The sequence below is a fragment of the Silurus aristotelis genome (genome assembly GCF_946808225.1).
Source record: "Silurus aristotelis genome assembly, chromosome: 16".
NCBI lineage: Eukaryota > Metazoa > Chordata > Actinopteri > Siluriformes > Siluridae > Silurus > Silurus aristotelis.
Window position 1 is genome coordinate 12,412,347 of NC_139589.1, and position 13,694 is coordinate 12,426,040.

At 40.0% G+C, this 13,694-nt stretch overlaps 2 protein-coding genes across 6 annotated transcripts in view; one reads left to right on the top strand and one right to left on the bottom strand.

Moving 5' to 3' along the window:
- tnksa (tankyrase, TRF1-interacting ankyrin-related ADP-ribose polymerase a) overlaps positions 1-2,581 on the top strand; it is a 107,565-nt gene extending 104,984 nt beyond the window's left edge. For 3 of the 5 annotated variants that reach the window (XM_083565023.1, XM_083565027.1, XM_083565025.1), the window contains 2 exons: positions 439-665; positions 718-2,581. In XM_083565023.1, coding sequence (XP_083421149.1) covers positions 439-525 — 87 coding nt within the window. In that variant the 3' untranslated portion in view covers positions 526-665; positions 718-2,581. Of the gene's footprint in view, positions 1-438 lie in introns of all 5 variants that reach the window. The other 2 variants (XM_083565024.1, XM_083565026.1) reach the window with 1 other exon arrangement.
- Positions 2,582-6,072: 3,491 nt separating this feature from the next.
- Positions 6,073-13,280, bottom strand: dusp4 (dual specificity phosphatase 4). The gene is made up of 4 exons (XM_083565492.1): positions 10,968-13,280; positions 10,218-10,345; positions 9,233-9,452; positions 6,073-7,945 (listed from the first exon to the last, which is right to left on the bottom strand). Exons 1-4 carry the CDS (start codon positions 11,335-11,337, stop codon positions 7,563-7,565), a joined length of 1,101 nt encoding a protein of 366 aa, XP_083421618.1. The 5' UTR covers positions 11,338-13,280; the 3' UTR covers positions 6,073-7,562.
- Between the last annotated feature and the right edge of the window lie 414 nt (positions 13,281-13,694).

The following is a 13,694-nucleotide window of genomic DNA, read 5'->3' on the forward strand; positions in this document are numbered from 1 at the left end:
AACAGGAAGTTGCTTCCCAAATTACTTTTTTTTTTTTTTTTTAAGCACTTTCCCCACATTTGTGAATGCATGTAGTTAAAATCTTATCAGGATCCAATCCCCAGATACAGGATGCATTAAATGAACAGGTGGAAACGGGATCTAATAGCTCTCAGGATTACAGGAAAAGAATTCTGGAGATTGTTGCCATGGTGACTAATACCTGGTCTAGTAGCTTCTAGTTTAGTTTGAGTACAACAGGTACAAACATACCTTTAAATGTTAGCATCTCGCTAACTTTCTGTCCACAGCAGACACTTAATTATCAGTATAAATGTAAATGAAGCATGTGCGTCCGACTGACTAGCAGTTTCCTAGGGTGAAAATAATATTGTGCCTCCATAACCGCTTTAGATTTTGATCACTCAGTGTTTTTTTTTTTTTTTTTTAAACCTGCAGGCGTTCCCGGAGTACCTCATCACATACCAGATCATGAAGCCGGAGAGCACAGCGCAGCCGGCAAACGCAGCAGAGCAGAAGTCTTGAGTGTCTCGCGGCGTGTCTCCAGGGCGTCTCCTGCACACTGCTCAGACTGTTCCACACTCCTCCACACACATTCTGGCCTCCAGCCCACGCTTGTCTTTCTCCAGCCTCCAACCTGACCGCCTCCAACCTGACCTCCTCCAGCCACCAACCTGACCATCTCCAGCCTCCAACCTGACCTCCTCCAGCCTCCAGCCTCCAACCTGACCTCCTCCAGCCTCCAACCTCCAACCTGATCTCCTCCAGCCTCCAACCTGACTTCCCTGCCTCTCTGCTCACACCTGCAGCGTTAGTGTTTTTAAGCAACCCTCCTCCTCTATGTGCTTACCTGGGTCAGAGGTCACAGCTCAGAGGGCTGATGGCTGAAGTGAACTAAGACAAGTGCCCTAATTGCCAGATTATTATACATTTTTTTCATTTAATACTAGTTTAATCCAGTACACATGTCTCTTCCCCCTTGTTGTTGTTTTTTTCTCTTTAAACCATTTTATGTGAATTATTTTAAACCTAACACACTACAAGATGGACCACCTCATCGTTAATGTTCTAGGGACCGGCCATGTTTTTTTTTTTTTTCTTTTTCTTTTATGTTACATGGAGCCTCTCGTCTCTGACACTTTCTTATTTTTTAATGAATTGTAAAAGCCTTTCGGAAGTCAGACACGTGTGGAAACCCAGTTCTCTTATTTCAGCCTTTAATATCGAAATGTTTAACGCTTAAGGTGTTTTTTTTTTCCGTTTGTGCCCTTTTTGACTTGAAAAAAAACAGATGTATCACCTCCGTTAGCATATCCGATTTATAAAAAAAATGCATTGTTTTAAAAGACTTGAGGCAGGATTTAACTTATTCTAATGAAAGTGAGAAATAGCATTTAAATGGGGAAAAAAGCGGACATTTCCTTTAATGCTTGTGATGGATGAGTGCTTCGGAAAGAGCTCTGTTCTCTTTGCTCTTTGTTTACTGATGAAGAGCGGCTTCATTAGTGGAGCTTCCCCCACCCCCCACCCCCCCTCCCTCCACCCTTCTTGTTCTCTGATCACTTTGCATTCAATAACATTTTTTGCGTTCATCGGTTGTTGGATGACGGCCGAGTGATCGGTATTTTCAGTCTCATTCCAGTGTAATCTCTTGCAGAGAATTCTTTCTCCTCTGAGACACTACTGACTTTTCAGCATCACTGATGCACATTCACAGGTTGTGTAGAACATGCCCCTTTTTTTGTTTGTTTTTGTTAAGTAAATCACTTTAATGGGGTGAATGGTATTCCACTTCTCTACCAACACAGTACTGGTGCTGTACAGGGAATCAGCCATTTTTATTATTATTTAAATTTTTGGGGGAAATAACCAGCCTACGTTTTTCCACAATTTAAAGATATGAACTATTATGCAATGTGACCAGTGTAGGAGTTCTCTAATGGGGGAAATAATAGCCATGTAGGATGGATTGGGAACATATTTTTACCGCAGTAGGTCAAATATTTCAGCATCCATACACATCAGATATCAAAGATGCTCGTTGTAGCTTCTTTTAGTGAAGTTTGTCAGGTAAGAGTGTGAATTCTTTCTGAGGCCTATGATTCATTCTTGTGATAGAATTTTGGGGATTTAATACGGTAAAAGCACCACCACTCACGTCTGCACACGTCTTATTTAAATAACTCAGTGTTGTCATGGCAACAAGCAATCCAACATCGCTGGTTCTTGATTTCAAGCGAGCAGCATTTTATTGCTGGGGAAAAAACGAGAACCAGTGATGGACACATACAAAAGTTTTCTTTTTTTGGGTTTTTTTTTTTCCCACTTTTCTTTTGTGGGTTTTTTTTTTTGGAGAACCAGCACCATGTTGGTGGAAAAGGGCACAAATGTCTTTTTCACCTCTCAGCCTGAACCACTTTATAATTTTCACTCGTATCCAATTCTTTCCTGTTGTTTTTTTGTTGTTGTTCATTATTTAATTCTACTTTGATCAGAATGTGATGAGCTTATTTACCACAAGCAGACTAACTGAACAGTCCTCAAATGTGTAAACCAGTCTTAATAAAGTACATATGTCACATGTGCTTCTCATGTTGGGTTTGTCGTCCCTCCCACGTTTATCATCGGAGTGGTGTAGTGACTCTCTTTCACCCCTGTTCCATGTATATACAAAAGAAAAAAAAAGTTCTCCTGATCTGATCCGATCGCACAGCAAGTGTGAGGTTTTGGTTTAAAGTGACTGCCTGTTGTTTGTACATGTTGCTGATCGGCGTTATGCTCAGAGACCAGGGAAGGATGATATAATCACATAAACAGGGCTTTTACAAACACAGACAGATCACAAGATCATGTTCCCTAGAAACACAATGAAGGCAGCAGTTTTTGTTAAAAAAAAAAAAAAAAAAAAAGCTAATCACTTTTTTTTTTCTCATCACTAAAATATTAAGCAATTTCTTACACACACACACACACACACACACACACACACACACACACACACACACACACATATCGTGTGTATGTAAATGTGTGTATGTATGTATGTGTGTATGTATATATGTGTGTGTGTGTGTGTGTGTGTGTGTGTGTGAATTTGGGTACGGTTAGGGGAAGAAATGCAAAACAAAATTGCTTGTCATTTTTTATTAACACAGTTTATTATTATTAATTGTGATCAACATTTGAACAGTTTACATTTTAAAAATATTTTGATTAAAATGCCTGCTTGGTCAAATTATATTAAATAAAAAAGTAGAATAGATCAAATGAATGCAATACACTTTATTTTGTTTATTTTCAGTAAACAATTTAATTGGCACAAATGAAATAAATAAATATATGGAACGCAGTGGGGTGATGTGAAATAACTTGGGAAGTTCAACCTTCAAAACGTGTGTGTGTGTGTGTGTGTGTGTGTGTGTGTGTGTGTGTGTGTGTGTGTTTTACATTTAAATATTGAATTTTCTAAAGATGTAATCTACTTAACTGTTCTACTTATTCCAGCATACTTTAACAAATATCTTCATTCTTCCATCATTCATTCATTCACTCCCTGGATATGTGGAATTGTCAGGATTTTCTCCTTTTAAGAGAAATTTCTTGAAGCTGAAAATTAAACGCTAAAGAATCCATATGCAGGATGCTTTTTATTTCACTGCAAGTTGTATCCTGTATATAACTATGTTGGTGACAAATAAAAAAATCTTGAATCTGACCACTTCCTGGTTAGCGGCTATCGCTAGCGCTATTGATTCTTTAGCGTTTTCATTCATGCGCAAAACAAATCTTATTTCCGGTAAGGAGTGAGTAACCATGGTGACACTACACTAACTCATTTCTTTTTTTTTTTATAAACCTGACATTGTTGTGTATGTTTTGAAGTTTTAAAATAATGTAAAAAAAACAAATAAATAAAAAGCGAGGCGGAGACTAAACAAACTTACGCTCCTCCAGATTGTAATGATTTTCCGCACTTAAAAAAAAAAAATCAATAAAAACGTAAACCGAAATGTCATTATTGTTCTTTTGGACTCCTGCATCAACTATAACAAGCCATTGGTACTCATGCAAAGTAGAATTGTCTGCACTTTCAAACATCTTGAAGTTGCTGATTGGATTTTGTATATAAACATGTTTTCTATTTGAACAGGAAATCAGGCTGGATCTTATTTCTACTGCGAACTGAAGATGAAGGAGCAATGAATGTGCAAATATATACATTTAATGACATGCTCCGGGAACAAAGATTTGTTTTTCTAATATCCATATTCCATAACACCAAGGGAAACAAACGATATGAAAACATGAATATTTTAAAGTGCATTAGAAGCTTCTAGAAGACCTCAAGGGTTTTTTATGAATAGAAACCAACTTATCAGAAGGGGTGGGAAACAGTAAATAAAATATAATCTGTGTCACAGACATATAATAGTCTATCATTTACTTTATTAGCCAAACTCCTTATTAGAAAAGATCCTCACTAAATATATTTTGTTGGTGTGAAATGTGTTTGAAATATAAACTACTGGAAAGTTGTGTTTGGGTTGGGAGGTGTATTTATTTTTATTTATTTATTTATTTTTGGCTTTTTAATATATATTCATTCATTCATTCATTTTCTCCCGCTTATCCGTAATTCGGGTCGCGGGGGCAGCAGTCTAAGCAGGCCCCCACCTTCGACTGCTGCCCAATCCTCACAGCACCGTCCCTTACGGTCCCTCCTGCAGGTGGTGAGCCCACTGGAAGGCGGCCCAACGTCACGGACCTTGATATTTCCCTCGTAAGGGACCCCTGGAGCATAGAGGGTTAAGGGCCTTGCTCAAGGGCCCAAGAATGGCAGCTTGGCGATACCGGGGCTCGAACCCCCGACCTTCCGATCGGCAACCCAGCGCCTTAACCGCTGGAGCCACCACTCTCCCACTCTCCTTTTTAATATATAACGTATGAAATCAGAACTATGGCCCGTTTAACGGATTGCCAAATTCGTCTTTTACATAAATTAAATTTATGGAAGTTAGCAGATGACTTTGTCCAGAGAAACGTACAGGGTGCTTTGAAGCCTCCATAAATAAATACATTAAACCCTTTATAAATGCATTTTTTTTATTTAAATAAAGTGCTCATTTAAAAACTTCTGAATGAGGGTTTTGTCTTTAGATGACATTTTGAAGATTGCTGGAGCCTCAGCTGGTTGGACATCAAGTGGAAAGAACAAGAGTCTGTGATCACGTATTCTCCTTATACTCAGGTTGAGATGTTGGGACCATTTGAGTTGTGGTTGAGGATCAGAGGTAGTGTGGTGCAGAATTAGGTGAGAGAAGTGCTTAGAGGTAGAAGTGCTAGTGTGATTCTCTTTTGGCTGGAACATAAGAAATGCCATTTAAAACAATCTATTCAATATGGTGTGATTGTTCCGTTCTCTCGACGGTGATGACCACTGCGTTTTCTCAAATGGTTGTGTATTTCTGGCTTCCACTCACTAGACGTGTAAATCGTGACACTACATAACACCGATTGTGTTATCATTCACACCCCTGAACCTGAATTTTATTTTTTTTTAAGTTACTAACAAGTAAACAGAAATAGATTTGGGATTATTGATGCTGGCCAACTACTTATTTACTTGCATTTAATGCAATTTAATTAAAAATACCACTAGAGACTGTGTCATCCTGAACAGCTCACAAAACTGCCAAGTTATAAAGCTTTACTTTAGTTAACTTTTAAATTAACTTTATAAACTTTATATATATCTATATAATAGATGACGTAATTCATTCCAGAGGGATTACTCATGTATTACAGTAGCACTGACTGTTTAAAAAAAAAAAAAAAAAAGGTATCATTTGTGTGTGTGTGTGTGTGGCAGTGCTATTTTGCTCGTAAAATCAAAGTATTTTATATTCATATTTTCCATTTCGGTATCTTAGTTATGCTGCTAGAGAGAAATTTGGCTTTTCGCCGTAAACAAAAACTCGCTGTGGAGAATGACTGGAGTTGCAGTTACAATTTGACTCCACAAGAGGGTGCTGCGAGTCAATTTGAGCAATGTGGTAATGAATCACACCAGACTTTTTATTAAAGAACGTAGTTATATTTGACAATGGAAGTCAAGGAATAAATAAAACTATACATACACAACAAATCGCTTTAAAAATTCAACTGACTGATATTGCCATAGGCAGTCTAAACGTCTGAGTTGACAGATTCAGTAAAAAGTATTGCATTTATCAGTGATGTGGTGACAGACCATGGAATTTACATGGACACGAAGTAAAGCTCGAACGGGCGTAACAAACGCAAACTGTATTCTACATTTATCTACTCCGGTTGTGTGCAAAACAAAACCTCAGCATATTGCATCACTTAAAAAGTGCTCTTTAAAAAGAAAAAAGGTGCCCACATTTGTCAGGAAACGTGAAACCAGGAAACCCTCAATTCATTGTTGAGATGAAGTCTACTCTTCAAGGCAAGTGGAAGGAGTCAAAAGGTGGAGTCTCTTGCTGAGCGGTGTCTTAACATAAACATATAGAAGATTGCGGACGTCTTCATTCTGTTTATATGTTCATCCGGTGCAGTCCCACGGCACCAAGAGTTGCTGCCGTTAACGGATCCACGTTTACGTGAGAAATAAAGGTTACAGTGGTTAGACCTATCATAGTGATCTAGGGAAATCTGTGTACACTTCACTAAACAAATCTGTACCAAAATGAGTTTAAAAAAAAAAAACGAGAACATTCGGTTCCGGAGAATTTGACAGCTTGCAACACGTACGGCGGCGATAACGCCCGAGCTTGCTACTTTACAAATGATTAGGACAGAAACTAAGACATGAAGGGTATGATCGTACAGTGTGATAGACATCTGAAACACGGCAGTGCTTTGGTGGCAACTGGGAAGAGGCAGAGAAAAGTTATTGCTCTGTTTCGGTTAAAAGACGGAGACCGCCTTCAAAGATCTGATCCTACAGGGAAGGTGATGTTCAGGATGTGATTGCCAAGACAGACCCTTCTGTGCCTGTACCTTCTCTGTAGAAGGCACTGACCACAAAAAAAACAAACAAAACAAATACAAATGAAACATGCTGCATGAACCCCCTGACCACGAGCAGGTTCTGTCTGTGCTGGACTTTTTTCTTTCTGACTAAGGAAAGGAGGAGGAGGAAAAACGAACGCAAACAGTCCTGGACACAGTGTACAGCACCTGGCACAGCCGAAGGGCCTACTGCTCTTTGTCAGGAAGTGAGACAGCAGGGAAAGGAGGATGCATGTCTCCAACCCACCCTACCAAACAGCAGGGCTTTGGAAGAACCCGAAATACATTGCTCTCACAGGTGAATACAAAGTCATTCTTCTTCTTGTCTTTGCCAAGTTCATGATTGATTGCTGGAGATCCCCTTCCAGCTGCCCAGCCACTAATCAAACTTCGGTGGGTAAAACGTTAAGGGTGAACATTTGTGACAATTCCCTCAACCCCCTCAGAGGGACTGTCCTCACCAGTATCCTTCATTAGTGAGGCCTCTGTTCATTCACACCCCAGTCTTGGATTGTTTGAGCAGTTTATCAGCAGCTGGGTGAGGTGGTGATCGGACTCTGCAAGTAGGAAAGGCTACTGGGCTGCCCGTGTGGCCCCACCGGCCCCATAGGGAAGCTGAAGATGAAGGGCGAGCTTTTAGATGGGGAAGACTTGGGCCCCAGAGTGGCTGACGGGCTGGCTGCCTCCACTGAGCATGACGTGGCCAGCACCTGTGACTCAAACTGCAGCAGCTGGCCCATGAAACTGAAATTGGGCGAGATGATGCTGCGCCGCTGCTTGACGAACTCGAAAGCCTCGTCCAGGCACACGCGCTTCTTCTTCATCAGGTAGGCCAGGCAAATGGTAGCTGAACGTGAAATCCCTGCTTGACAATGAACAAGGACACGGCCTTTGGAGTCTTTCACCGAGTCTGTAGGAAAGAAAACATCGGATTTGTTAGGTTCAATATAAACAACTAAATAATGAACTTTCAATAAACTGTAGCATGTTGCCAACAGTCTAAACTGATTGGCTGAATAACTGTCAAATGGAACAAAAAGAAACGCTGTCTAATAACTCTAAAATGGTATCAATGGTTTCAAAGCAGGCCGACACCTTTAGTGGGAGAACAATTCTCACACGGACAATACTGCCTGGGGTGTGTTTCACACCCTACACCCACTAGAACATGTAAACGTCGACACCCTGCCATTACTAAAGAGATGCTAGTCATTAATTAGGAAGCGAGAAATCGGCAGTAGCACAAAGGCAGAGAACAATCATTTCCTTCCCGACTATGAATTATCTCCTCTTCATTTAATACGTGTTCAAATTGGACCTAAAATAACAGTCCCAAAAAAAACCCCGGCTCATTAAAGTAACGGCATAGATGAACCTATTTTGGTTCGTACTTCTTCAGCCATTCTTTCTTCTTACTAGGAAAAGAGCCTTCTGCATAATCTAAAAGGTGGTTTCTGGTACCAAAAAAAACATGCATCTTAGGTTGTGGCACGACTCTGAAGATTCACCTCCATTCAGCACTATTTTTTTTTTGTTTGTTGTTTTTTATTTTACTAAAATGACGTTTCGACAGTTTTCACAGTGCGCATGTATAATAACTGAAGGAAGCGAGTGCTGCTGAATAGGGGGATGAGTCAGACCCCAGTCCCCGAGCTCCGCACTCTGATCATTCATACATGCTCACAAAGCCCCCCCACCCCCCACCCCTCCTTTTTCAGCATTGAGTTTTGTTGCAGATGATGTGTGCTGCACTGAAAAAGGATCTCGAGGATGCCCTGCTCTTCTCCACCTCCCACAGTCAGAAATCCCTGCCTCGGGGAGAACCACACATACTGCAAACCAACACATGCACATACAACAACCAACCCTGTGTTTCTAACTATTCCACCCATTTTTAATACATCACCCATCAGCAGCGCACAAATGAATGCACTCATGAATGCTCGATGCTTTCACGATGGAGAAATGGACGAGAGGTTAAAACAGTAGGTGTGACGCGAATAAACTAAACAGAGTTCTGTGTAATGCAGATGAGCCTGTTAATCACCGTCACGGAACCATTCACGAGGACAAGGAAAAAGCTGAAAAACAGCAGCGCTTGGCAAAACCCATTTCCAACAGTTTATGCAACACCAGATCAGCCCTGCCCCGTCGATTTGCACATGCTGGGGAAAAAGGGAAATTCGGGTGAGCTCACCTATGAAGTCGATGGCTTCGATGAACCAGGAGCTGATGTCCTCCTTGTGGTTGTCTTCCACCGGGATGCACTTATACTGGTAGGCTCCTTCAAAGTGGTTGGGACAATTTGAAGACACGTTCAGCAAGGCAGAGATGCCCATGCCGTCCAGCATGTCCTTTTTGGATGCGTGGAAGGCGCTGCCGAGAAACAGGAAGGGGAGGATCTCCACGGGGCCACCCTGTGAAAATAAATAAATAACACTCATGAAAAATATACCTACTTCATCTTAGGCAAGCTTTCAAAATATCCAGGTTGTACAAGTTTTAAAATGTACATCCATTTACTAAAATAGTAACAAACTGGACATTTCCTTATGTCTGGTAGCAGTGTGTACTTCTTGAATAATGTGCACCTGGACATGGGCATATTTGGAGCTAAATACCAAGCGCCCAAAACATTTTTTTTTTTTTTTTTAACTCATAAAACTCTTTTATATGATGGTTAAATGTGGTAAACAATGGCAGCTAGGGGACTCAAACTCACAACCTTCCCAACTGTAGTACACGTTAAACACTGATCCACCTAAAAAAAATTAAAATAATTTTTTTTTTTATTAAATTAAAAAAAGGGACTCCTAGAGCAGGAGAAATAGCTTTCTTTTTTAAATAATTTGCCTAATAATATTAGCATGTTGGGTTTACAGGAACCGGAAGCAGCCATATTGATTTGAGGTCGCTGACCTGTTTTTTTTTTAAGCTCCGGCCAGGAAATGATGGCGGAGTAGAACAGAGCCGGGTGAAGATAGCTACCGGGCGGAAAGATGAGAGCTTAATGACACCAATCGATGGACCATTAAGGCTCCATTTTGTAGCCCAGGTTACTGTAGGCCAGCTAATGTGTGTGTGTTTTTTTGTGTGGACATTTTAGTTCCTCTCAAACCAAAACCTTCCCCCTCAGGCTTCGACGTGAGCACGAAGGCAGAGCTGCTGGTTCGGATCCTCACCTGGTCGTGTTGTGGAGTTGTGCAGGAGGTACAGCTCGCCTCAGTGCTGCTCTGAGACGCCGCCATGGCCAGAGTTTTGCTCTTCAAACAGTATTCTGGATACTGAGAGAAAAACCGGTCGTAGCCTCCTGTAAAGAGCGAACAGTCAGCATGAGTTTGAGAAATAAAACACTAAGCATTTATATTTACTGTGCGCTAAAAACTGAAATAAGACCAGGTCCCAGACTGCGGGTTTACATTTCTCCCCACGCAGATTTATTATTTTTCCTCGTTCTTTTTCTTTTTAAATATATAACCTCGCATGAGCTTATAAGTAACTACGATTCTCTAAATATTTATTTTCACTGAGAGATTAAACGAGAAATGTATAACCAGTGAGAGCAGGTTTAGTGTTTCGGTGTGGTGTTTTTATAAACCAGGCCTCATAAACATCATACAGCAAAAAGAGAAAGTCGTATGGTTATGAAGCAATACACTGTGGGTATTAGTTCATCCTCAATAACATGACCAATGGAAGAGTTAAAAATAATAATAATCAAATAAATAAAAAATGAACAACTGATTTGTTAAAAAAAAAATATATATATATTGTTAGAGAACAGAAAATCAGCAGTTTAAGATGCGACCCTATAAATGCTATATTATCTATCTATCTATCTATCTATCTATCTATCTATCTATCTATCTATCTATCTATCTATCTATCTATCTATCTATCTATCTATCTGTATTTTTTATTTTATTTATTACCTTTGAGGAGATAGACCTCTGTGTTGAAGGTGTCTCTGCCCAGCGCATTAAACACCAGTGCGATGGTGCTGTCGTCTCTGAGAGCGTCCGTGTCCGGAGTGCGCTCATCGTACAGGATAACGGCCGAATAGAGGCCCGAGATCAGTCTGCACTTCACCTCCTCATCACCGGCCAGGATCTGGTCCAGAGACACGGATCCCTTCGCTCTCCGTCGCACGATCGTGTTGCAGCGGACGTTCACGGCGCTCCGGATGTGGCAGGAGCTGAACGCCAGGAACGAGCGGCAGTCCAGCAGCAGGCACCGCGCCGTGTTTTCCTCCTTCAGCAGCCGCTTCAGCACTCCGCACTCCATTTCACTCAGCTGCTCCATCCTACCGTCGAGCTGATATCTCTAGCGTACAAACGGAGCTGTTTTTGTGTGTGCGTCTTTCTTTTTTTACTTCTCCTCTTTTTTTCTATTAGAAACGAACCAGTAAAGAAGAACCACAGGTTTTCGTGTTCGCAGTCTCCTCTGGCGCACTTATCCTCCCGAGAGCTTTACTACCACAGGCGGAGAAGAGCTCTTCCCGTTTTTATGAATGGGCGAGCTCGTGTCCATAAAAGGAGCGCGACGTCACAATGGCGATGACGTCTTCTACTAGCACCATTCATCAAGCGCGAGCGCCTCTTCATTCATAAAAAAAAAAACAGACGAGAGAGAAAAGCCGCGGAGATGACCGCGTGGCGCGACAAAACACAACAGCAACCCATTTCCCCCTAAATATCAAAATCGTCTGCGGATATATTTGTTTAAAATGTGCTTTTCCTAATCACTGTATTTAATCACAGAGTTAGATCAATGCAAAGCCTGGCTGTTTCTGTTTAAAGGAGGAGTACAGCTTTTATTATCACATGAACATGTGAGAGAAACTGTTTTCTTTACACAGCGCGGATACACCGCCCCTGGATTGCTTACAGAGCAAACAGTGCTGGGGTTCAACCTCACAACCTTCTGACCGGTAGCCCAAAGCACTGAAATCATACTGCTGTGTAGAAATAAACACTATTGTAAATCATTCATTTATTCATTCCATTTCTTATCTTTCCTGAGACTAGTATTTTGTTTTGCAAAGGTCCTGCATCAAAGTGTTTCTAAAACACATTCCTGCTCCAATCTGTTTAATTGTAAAATAAAACATAAGTTTAATTTATAGATTTAGATTAGACTCTGTATTTATACTAGACATGTTAATAATCTGTTCTGGGGTACTGATTGGAAGGTTGGGGTTCTTGCCTCAGTATTGTCAAGCTGCCAATCTTGGCCCTTGAGCAAGGCCCTTAACCCTTTGTGCTCCAGGAATGCTGAATCATGGCTGACCCCAGCGTCCACAGCTTAGATATGTGAAGAAAGAATTTCACTTTGCTGTAATGTGTAGGTGACGAGTAAAAAAAAAACACGTTCTTTTCTTCTTTCTTTCTTTCTTTCTTTCTTTCTTTCTTTCTTTCTTTCTTTCTTTCTTTCTTTCTTTCTTTCTTTCTTTCTTTCTTTCTTATTGGGGCACTAGATCATTTTATTTCTGAAATTCTAACTAACAGAACAGACATTCTAATTACCACACAAACTGAACGAATCTCATCATTCGGATGGGTTGTGATCAGGGGTTCCATTGATAGGAGTGCATTCTTAGCTTTAATTCAGTTTATATATACACAGTATAAACAACACTCATATTAAAAACACCTTAAGCACATGAAGGGTTATGGCAAATGATTTTTCTTTATTGTGGCACCAACAACAATTATTAAAGAATGAAGCACCAAAATGATTTTTTTATGCATATGAAAATAAATTGGAAACAAAAATACAGGTCTGAAAACAAAACCACTGTTTTGGCATGACAAACTGATGATTCTGAGATTTTTTAATCATTCTGCATTTTACTTGTGTGAAAGGATCCAAATCTTCCCTTTCTCTATAGAAGGCACTGAATGTATTTGTCTTGCTTGGTTTTACTTTAAAATCAACAAACAACACAAATCACTCCATAGTCCACGGCTCTGAATGAAGGCGTCAATTATTGTTGAATACTTATTTATTATCAACAGTAAAGATGAGAGAAAATAGCTTACGGGTTAATGATTGTTTTCTTTTACGAATGCTAACAGACTGACCCTCCACTGCAGGGGCTATTTAAGTGGATTGAACTGAGACAGAGAGAAAATCAGTCACTGGTTTGCCATGGGTAAATAAAAAAACAGTGTTTTTCAATATCAAACTTCCCTTCACTTTTCTGAGAATGGAGCAGAAGTTCTTGAAATAAAGGTCTGCAAAACAAAACATTTCCAGTGTGTCTCATATTAAAGTATAATTTGCTGGATGGACACCAGATAACACGTTTAACAATCACTCCTCAGACATTGATTTTGTTAAAGGTATAATTTTGCAATGCAGCTGCTTCACCTTGAAAAATAACGATATAAAACCGATAATAAAATTGTTTTTAACAAATATAGTCCCTCATTTGAGGTTATAATGAAAATGTATCAACTTTTTGTTAGTTTGTTCTGATGTTGCATTCCCCTTTCATTCATAACCATATTTCTTCTAATGTTATGTATTTAATTTGACCTTAAAATAAACCATTAAAATAGTAAAAGTAAAAAAGTAAAAGGTCATACTTTTTTTCTTTACATAAATTGCTTCAAGAAGCACACATTCAAGCAACCTTGTAAAAGAAAATCCTGAGG

Bases quoted from the DNA above. Each gene is read 5' to 3' on its own strand.
- dusp4 (XM_083565492.1), bottom strand. From the start codon at position 11,337: ATGGAGCAGCTGAGTGAAATGGAGTGCGGAGTGCTGAAGCGGCTGCTG. The intron at 10,346-10,967 runs GTAATAAATAAA...CGCTCTTTACAG, and splicing joins AGAGGTCTATCTCCTCAAAG to GAGGCTACGACCGGTTTTTC. The intron at 9,453-10,217 runs GTGAGGATCCGA...TTATTTTCACAG, and splicing joins CAACTCCACAACACGACCAG to GGTGGCCCCGTGGAGATCCT.